General features: G+C 41.5%; 1 protein-coding gene across 1 annotated transcript; it reads right to left on the reverse strand.

Annotated features, from left to right (window-relative positions):
- Position 1: 1 nt before the first annotated feature.
- obsl1a (obscurin like cytoskeletal adaptor 1a) lies at positions 2-19,762 on the reverse strand. Its single transcript, XM_082525035.1, has 25 exons — positions 19,586-19,762; positions 16,950-18,212; positions 14,982-15,251; positions 14,454-14,714; positions 13,714-14,019; positions 12,489-12,755; positions 12,126-12,401; positions 11,593-11,707; positions 11,217-11,377; positions 10,749-11,021; positions 10,365-10,640; positions 9,980-10,255; positions 9,622-9,897; positions 6,855-7,130; positions 6,497-6,766; positions 4,784-5,050; positions 4,440-4,709; positions 4,060-4,326; positions 2,432-2,698; positions 2,226-2,338; positions 1,943-2,096; positions 1,612-1,773; positions 1,175-1,279; positions 809-1,075; positions 2-731 (listed from the first exon to the last, which is right to left on the reverse strand). The coding sequence occupies exons 2-25, from the start codon at positions 18,136-18,138 to the stop codon at positions 457-459; spliced, it is 6,639 nt and encodes a 2,212-aa protein (XP_082381161.1). The 5' UTR covers positions 18,139-18,212; positions 19,586-19,762; the 3' UTR covers positions 2-456.
- Positions 19,763-21,286: the final 1,524 nt, after the last annotated feature.

Below are 21,286 nucleotides of genomic sequence, written 5' to 3' on the forward strand. Positions count from 1 at the left end.
AGATGGCTCAAGATTTATTTAAAAAAACAAAAACAAACAAACATCCACATAGCCAGCGGTTGCCATCTAGAACTGCTCGGATCAAGTAAAACATTTTTTTCCTTAAAAGCATTTTCATTCTGGTGCTTCCAAGAATTTTTCAAATACACAAGTATTTTCCACCCAAAATAATCTCCACACATTTAGCTTCTCTGAAGTTATGAGAAGGCTTTAAAATCCAACAGATGTTTCCATGGAGCAATTTTTAAATGGGTTTTATTTGGGAGTTTTTTATTGAAATAAAAGTTACTGTGATGTAAACAGCAAATAAATATGATCTACAATGTAAAAAAAAAAAAAAAAGTATAGTCTAATTTAAGAGTTTTAGTGGCAATTTCCACAGGGGGTTTTTTGGGGTTTTTTCCCACTTCATTTTCTCAGGTGTTACTTTGGTTCCACAATCATACTACATTTCAATCATCCTGTTACGTTGAGCGTGGCGCTGCTCTTCGCCTTTCCCATAGTAAACTTCACCGTGCCGCTCATGTCCACGCTGGTGCTCTTCAGGATGAGTTTGTGGACTGTCCCGTGGTTTTCCAGGCGGACAGAGGGCCCCGGTTTAAGGTTCTCTCCATTCAAAGTCCAAACCGGAGGCTTATTTATGGCGACTGATAACTCACACTGGAAAGTCGCTGGCTCTCCCTCCATCACTTCCACGTCCTCTAGCTCTTTCACCATCACAAGAGCCTGGGCTGGAGCAACACAGAATAAATCAGTTTGACAAAAATGTATTTAGGGTGTTCCGCTTTAGCTTTCCGCCCCAACTTACCTTCCACCATCAGTTTGGCTTTGGAGGTGTGCTCTCCGACCTCAATGCTGTAGGTGCCCTCATCCTCCACAGACACCTGCTGAATCACCAGTTTGTGGGAGCAGCCATCAGCCAGGATTTCCAGTCGGTCTGAGGAAACCAGTTCCTCCCTGCCTTTGTACCAGGTAGCGCTGCAGTGAGGCGAGGAGACGGTGCATTCAAGGATCACACGATGTTTCTCCAGAGCTGTTCTGTCTCGCAAGGGCTTTACAATAGAAACTGGAAGTTCTGAAACAAGAGGAAATTCAACATATAGATGATTTTAAGTCACTGATATGTCCAAGAAAAAGGCCAGTAAAATATTCTGAAGATAAAGAATTAACTTACCCTCTACCTCAAGGTAGGCAGTAGATTCAACATCCCTGGCTACAAAGCGGATTTCTCCAGCATCTTCAGCTTTAATGTTACACATCAGCAGGAAGTGTTTGGTCCCTGGAAGAGAGCAACAATTCTCAGACTTGCCAACAGTGTACAAGTGGTCTTTTGCTCTTTCCAAGGTCGTGCCACCACCAGAGGTACCGCTAAAACTACAAATAGAGAAATTTAAATCCTTCTCCTCTCCAAACGAGGTTTGAGGGTTTTTCCATGGATGGTGATGCCATTTTCTGGAGAACCGATTGGTCAGTAGGCAGTGATTTCATACCTATTGATCTCCAATCTGAAACTTAACCTGTTCTGGAGCAGATTATGGTATTTTACTCTTGTATTATTTATGATTTTATGATTGATTTCTAAGTCTCATAGAAATGTCTGCCTTCTCTGACCTTCAGTGCGGATCTTGATGGAGCTGGTTGGTCGGATCCTGTGGCCGTCTTTGTACCACTCCCCTGTCACGTCCTCCAGAGAAACATCACACATGAAGACAGCATTCTGGTCCTCCTGGATGTAAAGATCCTCCAAATCCTGCACTATCTCCAGCTCATGCTCTGCAAGTTAGTTAAAGACGGCAAAAAGATCAGATGGCAAAAGAAGAAAAAAGTTATTTTCCTTAAAACCACTAGATGGAGGTATTGTATAAGCTTTACTCCAGCTACTCACTGGCTCCAGTTGGTTCAAAATGAGTTGTGTTAAGCCAGTATCTGATCAGAGGCTTACCATAAACCTCCAGCGAACAGGACGTTTTGATTTCCCCTGTGTCGCATGTGTAGGTGCCAGAATCTGCCCGGGAGCACTGCAGGATTTGACAGAACCTCTTACGACCCATTGAGTAGATCCGACAGTTTTTCCCCGGCTTTAGCTCCGAACCGTCCTGAGTCATAGAAAAAAAAAGTCAAAGGCATTCTTTATTCATTATATCATTCTTAAAACTGTCACCTTGCTGGTATAATAAGACAAAATAAGGGCAAGATTACTGAGAGTATTTACTGGTTGATTTTACCTTAAACCATTTGACTTCAACATTTTGTCGGGAGAATTCACACTCCAGGGTGACAGGAAATTCCTCCTCCACACGGGCATCAGCCAGTGGTTTCAAGATGGACACTGGTGTTTCTGTCAGTTTAGTCAGTCCAGTCAATCAGTCAGTGAACTACTTGATGAAGGTGTAAAAAGTGAAACCAGTGAGCTTCACGGGCTTGTATTTACCTTTGACTGTGAGCCTCGCTGTGGTGCGCACTCCTTCAGCTGAGAAGGCGATGGTGCCTGTGTCCTCCAGAGTAAGGTTGGACAAGGTGAGGCCGTGAACTCGTCCATTGGTGCTCACCCTACACTGATTGTTTGGCTTGACCCGAATGCCGTCCTTTTGCCAGCTGCCCTCCACATCTGTGTGTGACAGCTCCACCACAAAGGAGGCAGTCTCTCGTTCAAAGGTTTCTTGGTCAGTCAGACCTTTGCGGATGGCGATTTTACGGGCTGCACAAGAGTAGATTAGTGAAAGCGGTGAGAGGTGAGAGGATACCATCATTATCAAATTATAAATCGAATAAATATCTATTAAATCATTGAAAAAATTATTTTAAAAAACTGAGAGAATTCTTTTTTTTTGCAAACTGTATTTTGCTGATATGCATTTGAAAGCCAAGATTGTGTTTCAAGGACAACTGAAGGTTGTGCAAATATAGACAGAGCTCAGTTTATCATGTTACAAAAACACTAGCAGGAGCAGTCCACTGTCACTGTGTCACTCTTGTACACGGCTGAATAACAGTATGGCTGTGTTTCAAAAATCTTTTCACACTTACAGGTCTGGCTCGGCTATTCTTAGTACTTCTTTACACTCTGACATGCTGTGAAAAACACCTTCAGTGTGTACTGTTCTTTAGGCCCGAACTCATCTGTGTCAGAAGAGATACCAATCACAAAGTCACATGGTACGCTGGCTTCTGAAATGTCTTGTTTTATAGTCTTCAGAGCCGAGTAAGTACTGGAAGTATCTGGCTAGTGTTCTTTCTGCCTCCTTTTATCTTATTTATTCACACAGCAGTTAGGTTTGAACAGTTAAATCCAGACACAATAAGCAATTTTAGGAAAAGTTCATTTCTTCACTCGCTATTTATAAAATAAACAAAAAGGCTTGTTGCATTTCAAATCAACATGAGCTTTCTCCAAAATGCTTCTTATCGTCTTAAGTTGTTTGGACATATATTATATGATTGCTGCATATTTTTGGCTTTATATACTTTTCTATATGTGCTTTTCTGAAAAGTGGTAAGGTGTTTTTTTTCTTTTTGCATGTTTTAAAATCCTGAAAACTTCACTGGTGTCTCTTCCCATAAAAATGAATTAGGATCTGTAATTTGAGACAGATACGAGATAAGAGCATCAGCCTGTTAAAATATGAAAAACAAAAACAAATTAAATCAAATTAACACACACTAATAAAAAAACACTTCACAGAAAAAACAACAGTTTCTAGATGTATATAGTTATAGCATTAAAAAAAAATACAAATTAAACATAATTAACACAAAAATTAAGAAAATGCTTTTTTCATTCAATATTTTTACTCGTGCTTTGAGCAAATATGATGAGTTCAACTAAAAAAAATCAAAATATCATAAAATGGTGCAGAAAAATCTGAAGTTTCCAAATCTAATCTAACCATTTTGAAGCCCAGTCTAGCTATGATTTTGAGACCTGGATGAGTCTGATAAAATATATCTCAGATTAAAGTATACTAAGAGGGATTGAAACCTGAGATCAATAGTTCGGTAGAAACCCTAACCCTAATGACACAACTGCATTATCGGCATTATCTGCTGCAGTTCACTTACGTTCTACATTGAGTTTGACCTGCGTCCGGTCATGCAGAGTCTCGCACCGGTAAGTCCCCCTGTCCGACAGAGTCAGGTTGTGGATGGTGAGACTGCGTTTGCAGCCGTTCTGGGCCAGCGTGTGTCGGGGACCAGACTGGATAACCACCCCCTGCCTCATCCACTGGACCTCACCGGCCTCCAGGCTAATCTCTGCCTCCAAGGTGGCATCACCAAACTCCTCTGCCATAACAGCTTCCATTTTCTTAGTAAACATGACCTGAGCCTCTTAACATTACAAGAGTCAGAAAAAAATGATCAACTGCTGATCATCTGATGATCACAGATAGAAGATAGATGGATGGATTTTAATCTCTTTTAACCTTGACGATTGGCCTTACCCTGAACTTTGAGGCTGGCTTTGCTCATTTGTCCTTCAGCTTCTGCTGTAATTTTTGAGCAGTCCAGCATCTGGCACTTTTTAATCACCAAGGTGTGGCACAGGCCATTGTGGGTTGCCTGGAAACGATCACCCAGAGTGATAGGCTCATTGTCCATGAGCCAGACCAGCTGGACATCCTCTGGGGAAACCACACACTTAAAGGTTGCATCTTCTCCTTCCAGCACTGTAGTGTTGTGGAGTTCAGTGAGGAACTCAATGACTCGGGGCACTGAAAAGACAAAAGTTATGAAGCTGCTATCTCATTGAAAAGAGGAGAGGAACTCTATTTCAATGCATACTTACTTTCTACCCTCAGTTTTGCAACAGTCCGGTCATCTCTGGACTCACAGGTATACTCGCCAGCATCCTCTCGAGATAGACGATGAATGGTCAAGCTTCTTTCGACTCCATCTGCCCTAATGGAGAATCTCCTGTTTGGGACCACCTCTACTCCATTCCTTAACCACTGGACGTCCGCTTTTGGCTTGCACACCTCACACCGAAGGGTCACCATACCATCAGCGTGGGCCACAGTGTCTCTAAGCGGCTTTGTGAACTTAATTCTCATTTCTGTAATACAGAAAATCAAAGTTGATATGAGAAGATAGGCCAGACTGAGGCTTTCTACACTCAACAAAAATATAAACGCAACACCTTTGTTACTGCTCCCATTCCCCATGGGATGGACGTAGAGACCTAAAATTCATTCCAGATACACAATATAACCATCCCTCCCAAACAGTGGTCACAAATCAGTCCAAATGTGTGGTAGTGGGCACATCTGCCATATTGAGATAATCCATCCCACCTCACAGGTGTGCCACATCAGGATGCTGATCTGACATCATGAGTAGTGCACAGGTGTACCTCAGACTGCCCACAACAAAAGGCCACCCTGGAATGTGCAGTTTTGTCTCACAGCAAAATGCCACAGATGCCACAAGCAATGAGGGAGCGTGCAATTGGCATGCTGACAGCAGGAATGTCAACCAGATCTGTCGCCCGTGCTTTGAATGTTCATTTCTCAACCATAAGCCGTCTCCACAGGCGTTTCAGAGAATATGGCAGCATATCCAACCGGCCTCACAACCGCAGACCTCGTGTAACCACACCAGCCCAGGACCTCCACATCCAGCAGGTTCACCTCCAAGATCGTCTGAGACCAGCCACCCAGACAGCTGCTGGAACAATTGGTTTGCACAATCAAACAATTTCTGCACAAACTGTCAGAAACCGTCTCAGGGACGCTCAACTGCATGCCCGTCGTCCTCATCGGGGTCTTGACCTGACTCCAGCTCGTCGCCGTAACAGACTTGTGTGGGCAAATGCTCACACTCGATGGCGTCTGGCACGTTGGAGAGGTGTGCGCTTCACGGATGAATCATGGTTCACATTGTTCAGGGCAGATGGCAGCTGAGAATGTCCCAGTTCTTGCATGGCCAGCATACTCACCGGACATGTCACCCATTGAGCATGTTCGGGATGTGCTTGACCGGCGTATACGACAGCGTGTACCAGTTCCCACGAATATCCAACAACCTCGCACAGCCATTGAAGTGGAGTGGACCAACATTCCACAGGCCACAATTGACAATCTGATAGACTCCATGCGACGATGTGTTGCACTGCATGAGGCAAATGGTGGTCACACCAGATACTGACCGGTTCTGGGTCCCCAGACCCCCAATAGCGCAAAAAACTGCACATTCCAGGGTGGCCTTTTGTTGTGGGCAGTCTGAGGTACACCTGTGCACTACTCATGATGTCAGATCAGCATCCTGATGTGGCACACCTGTGAGGTGGGATGGATTATCTCAATATAGCAGATGTGCCCACTACCACACATTTGGACTGATTTGTGACCACTGTTTGGGAGGGATGGTTATATTGTGTATCTGGAATGAATTTTAGGTCTCTACGTCCATCCCATGGGGAATGGGAGCAGTAACAAAGGTGTTGCGTTTATATTTTTGTTGAGTGTACATAGCTGTTCAAAATGCAAAACAAAATTTTAACCTTTCACCAGCAGGCTGAAGTGCATCTGGTCTGTGTTGATGTCACATGTGTACTCGCCGGCATCAGAGCGTCTCAAAGGCTCGATAGTAAAAGTGCGTTTATGGCCCTCCATGAGTGCTCGGTAACGATCACCTTCAACGGGCGACCAGTCTTTCATCCAGCGCACTAGAGCGCTTTCCTTGGAAACATAGCTTGTCAAGGTCACGCTCTCTGCTTCGTAACCCGTCACAACAATGTCATCCTCCTTGTTCACAAATGTAACTGGAGTCTCTTTGATAGAAAAGAAAATTTAAAAGAAAGTTATATGACCTTTTTTCTCTTCTTTAAAGCTGTGAAGGCTTATTTTGTGGATTCGTACCTTGAATGCGTATAACGCTGACCATCTTGTCATCCACAGCGTCACACACATACTTTCCAGAATCGGAAGGCTGAACACAGGAAATGATGATTTTCCTCAATGTCCCATAGCTTTCAATATAGGTCCGGTCATCACTGGTGAGAAGCCTGTCATTACAATACCACTGGACAGGGGCATTAGCACGAGATACCTCACAGGCCAGGATCAGGTCATCGCCTGCCATCATCTCCTGGTATTCAAGGTCATTTGAGTTTCCAACAATGGTCACTGGAGGCTCTGAGGGAAGAAGATGGATTAATTCATGCAAAGTTTTGCCAGAAATATCCTTTTGAAAAAAATGTACATACAGAGATAGCTCTTTTGTGATAATATCATGCCAGTGGAAGCCAAAATTATAACTACTTGATCCTGCCAGATACTAGCTGCCGTTTTGAAATGTTTTCAAAAATGTTTTCAAAAAGTCCAAGGCAAGATGCTTAGCCTTATCCCTTTCAAAAAATAAGTTTAACCTTTTATTTAAATAAATATTTAAAAAGTACTTGAAAAACAGCTAACTGCTTATCTTCATTGGAATGGTATGTATAAAACTTAACACTTCAGAATTCCTCACAGAAACAGCATTGACATGGAGGTTATGAATAACCTTGTCATGGCTTCTGACAGAACGGAGTCTCTCAGAGACATTCTGTTCATGTAGATCGGAGTTCCAGTTGTGCCGACGAATTCTATTTACATTATAAATGCTCCTCTTAAGCAGTAACATTAGAAACCATAGCATACAATTGCATTGCTATGCAGATGATACCCAGCTCTATGTGTCTGTCAAGAGATATATTCTAAAGACACTTCTTCAGCATGAGAGTCAGAGAGTAGAAACACACACGCTGCAGTTTTTACTTGCAAGGGCAGTCACAGAGTGCTCGCAGTGGCTCAAGGACTCGCGCTCTGCCACTGTCCTGGTCTTTATTTATATACAACAGTAGGTGCATTCGTTTATTACATTGGAATGTGGATGTGTGCGCGTGTGTGTGTGCGTGTGTGCCAGGAGAGGCTTCTCTACCTGGCATGAAGTGAAACTGCTCGTTAAGCTCTTATCTAGCACTAATAGGTACTGCTCCTTCCCTGCATGATAACGGGTCACAGTGAACTAAAAACAGTCTGAGTTATAAAGAGGTCATCATGCAGTATTCTATCATATGCAAACTTATTTTATTAAAAGTCTATACTGACTACTAAGTACAATTTTCTATTGACAGTGTCAATAAAGCTAGATGAAACACCTATTAGTTAAACTGCAGGCATAAAGATATAAAAGCCCGTATAACCTCTAAGTTCAAATAAAAATTTGACTATTTTACTTCGCTTAAAAATCTTAGTAACATGGTGTCTAACCAGATACAGTCCCAGTCAAAAGTTTAAGACCCCTTGAAAAATGGCAAAAACTCATATTTGCATGGTAGGATCTTAAAAAGTCAAAAAAGTTCCCTTTTTGAACATGGTCGGGTTGTTAAACTGCATAAGCAGGGCCTCTCACAGAGTGCCATCGCTGCTGAGGTGGGACGCAGTAAGACAGTCATTTGGAATTTCTTAAATGAACCTGAGGGTTATGATGGAAGACCCAAAAACATTTCACCAGCACTGAGCCAGAGGATCCAATTGGCTGTCCGTCAAGACACTGGACGATCCTTGACCCAAATTAAGGCCTTTATTGGTGCTGACTGCAGCCCCATAACCTTCAGACAGCATATGAGACTGAAGGGCTTCAAAAACAAAATAACATCTTCAAAGGCCTCGTCTCCTTGAACGCCACAGAACTGACCGTTTGGACATGAGACACTGAAAGGTGGTAGAAAGTTTTATTTTCTGATGAGAAAAAATCTTGATGGTTTCCAGTGTTACTGGCATGACAAGCAGATCCCACCTGTGATGTTTTTTTATGCACCATAGTAGGTAAATGGTAAATGGCCTGTATTTATATAGCGCTTTTACTCGTCCCTAAGGACCCCAAAGCGCTTTACACATCCAGTCATCCACCCATTCACACACACATTCACACACTGGTGATGGCAAGCTACATTGTAGCCACAGCCACCCTGGGGCGCACTGACAGAGGCGAGGCTGCCGGACACTGGCACCACCGGGCCCTCTGACCAGAGCAAAAAAATACTTTTGCTCTGCAATAAACGAGAATAAAACGACATCAGTCATAACTGTGAAACACTGGGTGGAGTGTTAGGCCTATATGTGGCTACATCAAATGAAATACCATCATTTAAACACGCACGCACTCAAACACTTCACAAACAGACCTTTCAAGGCGATGCGTTGGTCTCACAACACATGAAAAAACATTTTTTTAAAAAGCAAAATACGGAAGCTACAGCAGAAAAACAAAGTAGGTGCTTTTTCCTGTAAAACAGCCTGTTTCATTTTAAGTGTTGTTTTCAATAAATTGCATGCTCAAAAAAATGTTTTGTCTCACTCCCATTTCTTCTTGTTGCATGTTGAAGCTCTACCTGGAACCTTGTTAAGATGCAACCATGCAAAATATGATATTTTGTCATTTCCAAGTGGTCTTAAACTTTTGATTGGGACTGTATTTACCATGGATGGCATTGTTTTCGTCTGCAGTAACCATGTGAGGAAACCTGGAGTCCTTTTTGACCAGGATATGTATTTCAATGTGCATATTAAACAAATATGCACGACTGCTTTCTAAGAAAAAATTAAAAAAGAAGAAAAATACATTCAGCCATATTAACCTTACCTTCTACTGTAACTTGGAAGCTGATACTGTCATCTCCGACATCCAAAAAATATTCTCCTGAATCTTCGAGTTCAGCATTGAGGATGACGAGCGAGCGGAAAGGACCTTCTTCCTCTTCACAGAACCTTTCATCACCCTGAACACGACAGCCATCCTTGTACCATTTGGCAACAGCATTGGCTCTGGAGAGCTCACACTCCAGCACAATGTCATCAGAAATCAAGAACTTTAGGTTGTTCTTGATCTCTGACTTTCTTAAAATCTTTACTGGTGGCTCTGAGGACACAGAATTGAACATTTATCTTTAAATTTCACAATGGGTCAGAAAACTCATACTGAGGCAATTGCTGCATCTTACCTGAAACTTTAACCTGGAAATCAATTTTATCATCCATAGCGTCACAAGTGTATTTGCCAGAATCCTCAGGAGTGGGAGAGTGAATTGTCAAACGACGAATGAGCCCATCTTCTGTGATGGTGACATTGCTGCTTTGCTGAATTTCTTCACCATTTATCAGCCACTTGACTTCTGCATTTGGTCGGGACACCTCAATTTCTAGAATCACTGGTTTGCCAGCAAGACTCTCCAGTTTTTCAGCTATGTCTTTGGGGCAAGTTAGCGTTACTGGTGGCTCTAAGTGAAGCAAAGAGAAATAAAGTATGTAAAATGTAATGTGATGATTCGTTTACTGAGTGACCATGTATAGACCATAAATAATTAGCCTGAATGTATGCCTGTTTACCTGTAATAGTTACTAGGAAAGCCAAAGAGTTATCTTCTGTGTCACATACATACTCCCCCGTGTCGTGCACAGTGGTTATGGGTATAATGAGCCTCCGTTGGGCCCCGTCCACCTCCAGGATCAAGTTGTGCCCTGCCTCTACTTCTAGACTGTCTTTGAACCAGCGCACAGGAGCATCCGCCTTTGAGATCTCACAGCTGAGCTCCAGCCTCTCTGATGCCAAGTGAGTCAGTTCCAGCTCTGATTCACTGGGATAAATGATTCTTACTGGTGGATCTAGTACAAGTGAAAGATATTAAAAAAAATAAGCATTTAAACTTATTTTGTAGATTCTCTATGTTTCAATTTGATATCTGTTAGAAGAGGTGAGCACTAAAGTTTTACCTTTAACACCAAGTTGGAAGAAGATGGAGTCTCCATCTGTTTCACAGACATATTCTCCAGCATCCTCCTCTGAGCTGCAGAGAATTGTCAGCCTCCTGTAAGGGCCTTCTGATATCAGCTGGATGTTTTCACTCTCTGCCACCTGCAGGCCATCCTTGAACCATCGCACCTTCCCCCTGGAGTGAGACAGCTCGCACTGCAGGTGGATCTCCTCTGAGATGTAGCTCTCAATCACCACATCGTCTTTAGGTTCCACTATCATCACTGGAGGCTCTGTGTTTTTTGTTTGAGTAATAAGAGCGAGGTCAAATGGTGCTCACAATGAATTAATAATCTATTTGTTCCACAATGCCACCTTTAATCTTTTTATTCTCATTTTAAAACTTCAGGGCCAAAACACAGCCAAAATATGTTGTTAAATGCCTTTTGTTTTTACCAACAGGAGTTGGAGGAGAAAGGTCAGTGTACCTCGGACATTGACTGTGAACTCCATGCTGCTGTTTCCTGCCTGGCAAGTATAACTTCCAGCATCTGAGGTTTCTGCAGAGCGGATAATTAACCTCCTCATGGTTCCTTCTGCCTGCAGAGTTATGTTGTCACTGGGCTTGATCTCACAGCCGTCTTTATACCTGGGACACAGACACAGATAACTGTAAAGAGTCTCAAAGAGTTTGTTTTAGTTACATTAAAAAAAAACCTGTGTCCTACTAAGAGGTTGATTGTGCAGTAAACAAAATGATGCAGGAAGTATTTGAACAGTTAGACACTGGAAACACAGAAGACTACAGACTTTACAGATCTACAGATCTGTCTTTATTTGCAAACAGAAATTCTTCAGTCTTACCACACAACTTCAGCATCATCTCTGGAGACATGGCAGACCAGCACCACAGGGTCCAACTCCATGCTGCTCTTATGAAGTTCATCCTCAGCGACCGGACTGAAATCCACCGGAGGACCTTAAAAACAGGGTAGAAGGAAGACTGCATGTCAATGGCTGGAGCTCAAGGTATTACATGAACTAGCCCTCTAAAAATTGGAGTGATTCTTGGTATGGTTTAATAATAAGCCCAGATGTGGTCCAAATGTGTTAGCACAGGTTTTAAACAAGGTTTTGGTTTCTTACAAGACATAAAAATCAGTCAGAGACACAGTTGTTTATATTCAGTGTCACTTAATAATCCAAGAAACATCAGTATTTTCATGATATGAAATCCAGATAGTATATTAAGTATGCATTTTCCTGTATAAGAAAATTAACATGTGATTCTTTAAGTAAATATAACAAAATGGTCAATTAATATCCATGTTAATGTTAATGTCTATGTTAATGTTAAAGAAGCTCATCAGCATGTCATCTGTTCATAAACCAATTACCTGCAACATCCACATTGAATGTGATGACATCCCCTGAAGTTTCACATGTGTAAACTCCAGAGTGAGATTCCTCAGCTGACTGGATCACGATCCTCCTCATATTCCCATCCGCCTGGATGTTTAGACCATCTGAGACCTGAAGCTCCTTGCCATCTTTGAACCAGGATACTTTTGCAAACGGATGGGAGACTTCACAGTAGAGTACAATGGCATCCCCTATGTCCACCTTTTTCTTGCTGTCTAACTCTGACAGAGGACTGAATTTCATCACGGCAGCTGATGAAAAAAAAAAATGAACACAGAAATAAGCAAACTTAAAAAAAATGCATCAATCACAGGTTTTTCAGAGGTTTTTACACCTACGTTTAACGTTGAGCACAGCGGAATCCCTGACTCCGTTAGCTATGAAGGTGACCTCTGCTTCATCCTCTGTCATGCGACTTTCATGGATCACCACTGAGTGCTTTGTTTGATTGTGTTGTATTGAATATCGTCCGCCGTGCTGCAGTTGAGCACTATTGAGAAACCAGGTTCCAACCATTGGGGCAGACAATTCAATGGATAAGTGAGCATCTTGTCCTTCTACAACCTCACAGCTTTGGAGGCGGCTGAGGATCTTGGGCCCAGGAACTAGCAAGTACAGAAGAAGTACAGTACAGGTATTAGTCAATTAAGCCTGACAGATATGTTGGCCCTAATAATATTAGCTATTTGCACATATATTGGCATCAGAATTTACAACAGAATTAAAAAGTAAAGAAGAGACAGGAAAAATGTCTTTCTACTATGTTATGTGTTGATTTTGCACAGCTTGCATAGTCTGCCACCAGAGGGCGCTCTGCAACTTCCCTGTTGGCAACAATGTCTGAACTGCCACAAAACATCAACCAGCTGATCCAAGCAGATCTGGCAGTGCATAAATGACTAATACATGACTTGTTGTGACATTAAAGCAAGATTATTTTTAAACTCATTGTCATTTTATCATTGGTGTCTGAAAGAAAAAAATATTGGTCCATATTTTTAAATTGCTCAATTTAGTCCTATAAACATATCCTATGTCGTACATTATTAGTCAACAAATAATGCGTAGTTTACTCTAGAAAATTACAGGAAAGTGCTGGAAGTTAAATTTACCAGAAGGAAATTGTCATTTTACAGTACTGTCAGCTGTTTGGTTGTCATTATAGTTTCATATTAGTTCTCTTACTCCAGTCTACATAATATCTATGTTTATCACTGATAAATATAACTACATGTCCTTGTTCGCTTAAACCTTAACACTTTTCTTTGCCACACTGGAGACCACATCAAACACCCACAACAAATTTAAGCACAATATAACTGAAATAACCATAATTAAAAGAAGAAAAATTATTAACATTTATATGCCCATGGTTTCTCAGCAAGTTAAAAAAAACAAACGCTCTACCTAAAAATGTATACAATTTTGTGTTTCATATTTAAAGTAAACTGTAGTGTTTTTGAATAAAATTATATTCACCTCAAAGAAGAGTTTCAAGTAAAACTTTAAAAAAATGACATTTAATATATCTGTATGTAAAATCTGTCGCCGTGTGCTCCTCACCCAGATGGACAACTTTGGGAAACTCCACATGGCCACTTCGTCCATATTTGTTAATGCAGCAAACTCTGAAACGGTAGTTGCCCTCGCATCGTACAATGTCACCGGTGACCTCAGCTGAGGTGGCGGTCTCTGAGGTGAAACACTTCTGCCACTCCTGAGAACCCACTTCTTGCATCTCCAGCACAAACACAGAGCGGGTGGAGGTCTGACTACTGGGGGCGGGATCCCAGTTAAGTAGCGCACTGTTGGGTCTGTCTACATCCATTTTGACTCCCACCGGACAGATAGGTGGGCAGTGTCGTGTGGCTGAAAGACAAAGAAGAATAAAGAATGTAATAAGGATGGATTGATAAAAGGCTGATTGTCAGAAGGCATCATTAAATTCACTGAAACTAGTTAGTTAATTAGTATACAAGCAGAAGCAATAATTGTAATGTATTATTAGACAAATGTAAAAATAATTAAATAAAAACACATTTTGTCTTAAAATTAATACATTTAGACAAGTGAGCCTACATTTTTGCATATGACTCCTTCTAAAAATAAATTTGCCATCAGAGTTCCCACTCTCACCCCCAGCAAAAACACTCTACTGAATGTAACAAAAGACAAAATCATCCTGCAACAAATAAACCTGAAATAAATGTTTATTTAAATCTCAAACACAACCTGCAAAGCTTCTTCAAATCAAGGCAAAAAAACCCTTAACAAACATTTACACAAAGTGTTTGCTAAATTACCTTTGACTTTGAGGCGTGATGAAGTCTTGGATCGTCCTGCGACAAATGTCACAACTCCCGAGTCGTGATAGGCCACGTTGACAAAGACCAGAATGTGAGTTTTGCCAAAAGACTTGAGGATTGTTTGGTGTGTTTCATGTAGCTTCAACCCGTCTTTGAACCAGTGGACCTCCATGTCTTCGTTCTCCACCTCCACGCAGAAGGCTGCATTCTCACCCTCCAGGACCTCCAGTTTTCGTGGAAGCTTACGAACAATAGTACCTGTACGGATAAAAATCAATGCAAATAGTTTTTCAAAATAAGCTTAAAAGCTGCATCAGGTAGTTTCCCCCTTTGACCACACACTGTGCTAGCAGGTGTTTATACAGAGATCATTTAGCTTGAAATAATGACATGAATGGATATCATTAAGTTAATGCGATAAAGCAAGTGTGCATTGAAATTTTGTCTTCCTGAAGTACTAGTCCTAGAAATACCATCCCTTTTTACAATAATTTGATGCACCATAGCCTATTTTTCATAGTGTACCTTTAACTGAGAGCTCAGCAATGCTCTTTGCTCCATCAGGCATCTCACAGAGGTAGACTCCATCATCGTCTGTTCCCACATCGTGAATAGTGAGTCTTCGTTTGGTTCCTTTCTGCTCCATCCCATATTTACTGCTGGGCATCAGCCTCTGGTCTTCCAGGTACCAGGCAGCTGGGAGTGACTCATCAGGTACCTCACACTCAAGCACGGCAACGTCCCGCTCTTTCACCTCCACGTCTTTTAACGGGCGCCTGAACCGCACGGCAGGGCCTGAAGAATAAGGACAACGTTATCTTTGGTCCAAAGTGGATGAATCGTACATATATATGGGTACATGTGTGCAAGGATTGATGGAGATGCCAAACAAGAAGCTGTTTCGCAGTGCTATAGCGTAGATTTAGAAGACAGTTCAAATTCATTGCATTGGCAGCAGGCCTAGAAAAACTCAAACTCAAAATAATAATTAAAATATAATGTGTGGAAATGAAAAAATTTAGCGCAAACACTTAATTTTTGATTCTCTTTTGCTACCATATAATAGTTTTCAAGCAGTGATTAGCAGTGGTAATGTTCCGTCATGTTATCTGTATGTTAATGACTGGCATGTTGAGCCCATTAACTAAACTGACTCTTATGGTAGAGGCAGCTCACAGATGCAGAATGAATCACATATGAATGGGGTAGCATTCTAACTATGCACAGCCCTCACAATTGCAGCTCATGGTATAATGTTTTATTAGTATGGTTTAAGATATGCCCTCATTTATTGTAACTGGACATATACATATTCATTTCAGTTGTCCATTTTCAGTGACTAATGTCTTGAAAAGAAAGACGTTTCTTTTTGTGTTATTCAAAAGGTTCCAACAGCATGAAAGCAATTTAATCTGCTTTAAGGAATAATATTTGGTACAATGAAATGTTTTCTACACTCAAAAAAATGAAATTGGGTGGTTGTTACATGTAAAAGATTCAAACTTGTAATTTCAACTAAATAATTTCATGTTTCTAAGGTGAACATAATTAAATCATGTAGCATCTGTATGAAATTCAGCAACTTAATTTGTTCTTGTTGAGATGACATGATACAATCTAGTAAGCGTGGTTAGTTGACTGGACTCACGAAATTAACAAGATCATATTAGATGTCAAACTGCAGGAAAATTGCTGGAGTTTTAAGAGGCAGACAGCTACACCCACACCACGTGTATGCTATTGCTATTTATTGTGGTTTAACCTGTCAAGGACAAAAACCTACAGAAAATTCTGCATCAAGCCTTGTAATCATTTTGTTAAGCCTGCATTGACAGCTTGGTGATGTGATGGTTAGTGCTGTTGTCTCACAGCAACAAGGGCCTGGGTTCAAATCCACAATCTGCCTAGTTTGCAGTGTGTAATTGGAGTTAGGTTAATTGGTGATTCTAAATTACCCATGAACGTAAGTGCAAATGGTTGTTTGTCTCTATGAAATCATCAACCTGCATATTGGTTCATTACGCAAGACTAGCAGTAATTGCCTTGACTAACAAAGTAGGTGTTCAAACAACAAGATTTCATTGCGTTTCCCTGAAGTTTTTACCTTGTGTAGAATGAATTAAAACAAATTTCACTCTACATACTTAAATCCCTTCAAGTCAATGTAAGTACACACAACGTAATCTGATTACATCAAGCCACCAAATGCCAAATGTGTTGGTTTGACATGGTCAAAAATGGGTTATTGTACTTGGTTAAATCACATGGAAAAAGGTGCCATGATTAAATTGTGTAGGTGGTTATTTTCAGAGGTTTTATAATAATGTTTCAATGTTAATCACCTTCTGTGGTTTCTGTTACTCTTTTAATCACTTTTTCCATTTACTTGTAGCATTCAGTGAACACAGAGGACTAACATTATTTGGGTTAAATATTGTTCAAGAAGAATATCACATGTCATGTTCTTCCATAAAAAAGAACAGGTTGCCATACCTTTGACGGACAGGTGAACTGCACTTAGGGTGTTTCCCAGCGCGTTTGATGCTGCACACACATACAACCCTGTGTCCTGCACTTTACAGTACAGCACCTTCAGGGTGTAGTAGCCCTCTCTGTCCTCAAATATCAGATGACGTCTGTCAGGCTCTAGGGGAACTCCATCTTTCTTCCAGATGATCTCAGGTTTCGGCTTCCCTGTTACAAAGCAGCGAAACTTGGCGTGTTTCCCCTCCGCTACTGCAAATTTCTTCACTTTTGATGCATCGACAGGTGGCTCTGCTGTGATCCTTGACAAACTGGGCCTCCCACCCCTGTGCTTTGGTGACCACTGGCTGTTAGTGTGACCAGTCGAGGATGTTTTGCTGTCACCTCGCTCTGGTACAGGTTCGACAAGAAGGACGGCCCCAGCCAGGGCCTCACCATGGCAGTTGACGGCCTTGCAGGTGTAGACGCCTTTGTCTGGCATACGTGTCCGATATATCTTGAGTTGGAACCAGCCACCATCTTCATTTCTCATGCTGAAGTGAGAACTCTCAAAGATGTCATTGAGTTTCTTCCCATCCTTTTCCCAAATCACCTCTGGCAGAGGAGTCCCCCAGATTTTACAGGAGAAGGCAGCGTCTTCGCCTCGATCCACACGCAGAGACAGGGGCTTGATGAGGAATCGCGGTCTGTCATCAGATGTCAGATCAACCTCTGCTTGGTTTTTGCTTAGCCTGCTGTTCCATTCTCCATTCAGTTCCCCTCCATTTGCCTTGCAGTGTTCACCATTTTGCACTGCATTGTAGCCATTTAGGTGTCCCACAAATTCTCCATTTTCTTGCATAGGCTGTGCCCCACCATTGACCACTAACTGTCTTGCGTCCTCATCTTGTTGCTGGGCCTCTCCTTCAACTTTAAGTGAGGCTGCTGCATAGGTTTCTCCTATGCTATTTCTAGCCTTGCAGATGTACTGGCCAGCATCCTGCTGGGTCACTCTGGTAATAGTCAGCAAGTAAACCTTTCCCTCATCCGAGATGTTGTAGCGTCCTTCAGACAGGATCTGGACATTTTTGCGTTCCCAGATCACATCTGGGCGTGGGTCTCCACCGATTTGGCACTTCAGTGTTGCATCTGTTCCACACTGGGCCACTACAGGACGTGGATAGCCTAAAACACGAGGTGCGCCACCAAAAATATCCATGGTGATGTCACCTTTTGTTTGGGTCGAATGAAGAAGTTTCTTCTCAAAATGATCTTCTTCTGTTTTGTAAATAGCTGAAAGAGAAAGAAGATTATTAGTTCAGTAGATGATTAAAATCTGCCATGAGTGCAGCTTTTGAGTTCTAACCCCAAAGCACCATCTAAACAGTAACTGTGTGGTTATTGTGTCCCAGATGGGTTCATCAGTAATCTGACTCAAACTGAAAGCAGAATGCAGAGTGAACAGTTTTATAAAATACAATAAAATGATCAATCTCCATTAATTCCACGGTGTATCTTTTTCCTGTCTTCCTCCTCCCATCGCCAACCTTTCACGGCAGATGGCCGCCCCTCCCTGAGTTTGGTTCTGCTGGAGGTTCCTTCCTGTTAAAAGGGAGTTTTTCCTTTCCATTCTCGCCAAGTGCTTTTTTCAAGGGGGTCTTCTGATTGTTGGGGTTTCTCTCCATTATTGTAGGGCTTTTACCTTACAATATAAAGTGTGTTGAAGTGACAGTTGTTGTTATTTGGCACCATTTAAATAAAACTGAATTAAATCAAATTTTAAAAAATTCTGAATACTCAATATAGTTCCCAAAGCTGAAGTAAAGAAGTTTAGTGGTTTTGCGAGGTGGGTATTGAGCAAACACTTTTGGTTGTCTCACAGCTGGTGCTGTAGCTCAGTGAAGAGTGTATTTATAAAGCAGTCTGTCCAAAAAAAGATGCTGGAGCCTCTGTGTCACATAGCACACACAAACACACCTGCAGTCACTAACTAGGACCAACTAATCCCTTATATACATTCATGTGTACAGAATGCTGTTTGCAGTCTTACTGTTGGCTTCTCTTTGTCAGCTCATTGTAACATTCTAGCAACAACTTAAACAATTCAGTATATAAAGCAAGGGTGTCAAACATAAAGTCTGGGGGCCAGAATTGGCCCGGCAAGGACTCAAATCGAGCCCACTTGATAGCTTTGGAAAATGCGAAGGAAGTAATAGATTTTGACTTAGAACTGTATTTTCAAAGGTTTTACAGCCTTTATGACTGATAAAAATCTGCCCCATTACCATTCACGCTAAGCCAAAGTAATTTACTAATAGATAAACACAATGTCAAATGAGTTTGACATCTCTGATCTAAAGCTTTAGCCTCCATTTGTAATGCAGCTGCCACTTGTCTCTTTTCATGGCTCATTTGTTTCCTCTGTGTTGTCACCACCTTTCTTTTTGCTTTGAGAACGGCAGCCATTTGTTCTCTGTGACACATCACGCTTGGAAATCATCTAAAGAGCATAAAGTCATACAACTTTATGACAAGTAGAGGCACATCCCAAGCTCAGTCAGTCTTAGAATGTTTTGTTGGCACATGTAAAGAAAAGATCGTCCTCAGGCATTTTCAGGAGAGAGTTACACAGTGACACAAAAAAAGAGTTCAGAGGATAGACTTACCGCTTTAAGAAATGCTGTCTTTATAGCATTTGTCTCTCTTGTGATGCCTTAAAATGTTATTCTTAAAAATACAAGCTGGCATCAGTTTACTTGGATGATCATTGGTTAGGTTAGCATTCAAGAAGCACGTTTAGAGTCTTCTGCTCATGTTCCTTGTTTTCCTGGTTTGTCTTGTTTGGAGCACCTGCTAGTCACTCAACACCAACGCAGCTGAGAAAAATGGTAGCTTCCATTCACATTTGGTGGTCCAGAGTCATAGTAATATCTTAGTTGTGTCCCCTCAGTGTGGTGTTGGGTTGCAGGTGGCAAGGAGTAAAATGACCACAGCCTTTCAGCTGAGTGCCTGGTTTATGCGTCAGCTCTGATACTGTCATTGTCCAATAGCTAAAGAGTGTGGTGTGAGAGAGAGTGAGCTGGAATTGGTGGTGGGGGGCAGTAAATGCTTTTGCAGCTGCTGCCGCTGCAAGCCACCCCCTAAAAATACCAGCAGCTTCAATGACACTGGGCCAGATAAAGTTAGGCTCCCCATTGACAGGCTATGGTTCGCTGAAGATAGAAGGGGGCCGAGCTCTGCGATGGATCACTCAGCTTAAAAGATATCCTGAGTTAAACCTTTAGAAGAGAAAGGACGCCCTGCCTGCTGAAGCTCCTTGCCTCATGAGTCACGCTGACCCATAAATAGGGTCAAATTAGTGTCACACATTAGAAAATGGTTTATACTGAGGGATGATCAACAGATGGAAGTGAAACAAAGAGTTTGGTGTTATGATAATGCAATTCACGCTAAAAAGATAAAAGACTATGTCATGGCTTTCAGATACACGGCCATATATATATTATCTTAGTACTGCATCATCAGTTAATGTTACACAATTGTAACATAGTAACTACCATAATTTTTGTAACCAAGCATTGTTAACAACTCATATTAATACGCTCCACGCCCTGCGCTTCATCTCTCTTTTTGTGTGTCAAAAATGTTTGTATGTTTGTATTTCAGCACATATTAATAATTGAAAAATCTATTCTCAGTGATAAATGAGTTATATGTAGACCCATATAACACTGTGATTTGAAGAGAAATAATACAAAAATTTCATAAGGTGATAACACTTATTTTAATTCAGGCCCCTTTGTGGTACAAGTCTGGACAGGTAGGTGATTCAGAAGATTATAAATTGTTGGAAAAACTTAAAACATGAAACAAGATGCGTAACATACAACTGGCGTCAGATTTCAAACTACGTGATCAAAAACTACTCACCTCTCCAGTTGTGTCTAAAAGATACACAGTATAGGTGAGCAGTACATGAACACTAAACCCATGTCGTCATCTTAGTATTTTTATTTCCCCCTGCGAGCACAGGTGCTTGTTCACTTATCAATTGTCTCCTTCCGTGGCAGATTTGAATTTGGTGTTGACACATATTGCCTGCATTCTCAGACAACAGCTCTCTGCCCTATCTCTTCAAGTGGAGCGTTTCGGACAGCCGAAGCCACTGATACACACTGAATGCAACCTGTCGTCACGGATATGTGACCTTGAATACAGGTCACATAACTTTGACCCCTTTGTGACGGCGCTGAATTAACACACCGGGAATATCATGTCAAGCACAGACTAAACTTCCCTAAAGTGTGAGTATAATGATGAGAAATTCCTATTTTATATATGGGTTTATAGGGTTTTAAATAAAATAT

The sequence above is a fragment of the Aulonocara stuartgranti genome (genome assembly GCF_965226115.1).
Source record: "Aulonocara stuartgranti genome assembly, chromosome: 23".
NCBI lineage: Eukaryota > Metazoa > Chordata > Actinopteri > Cichliformes > Cichlidae > Aulonocara > Aulonocara stuartgranti.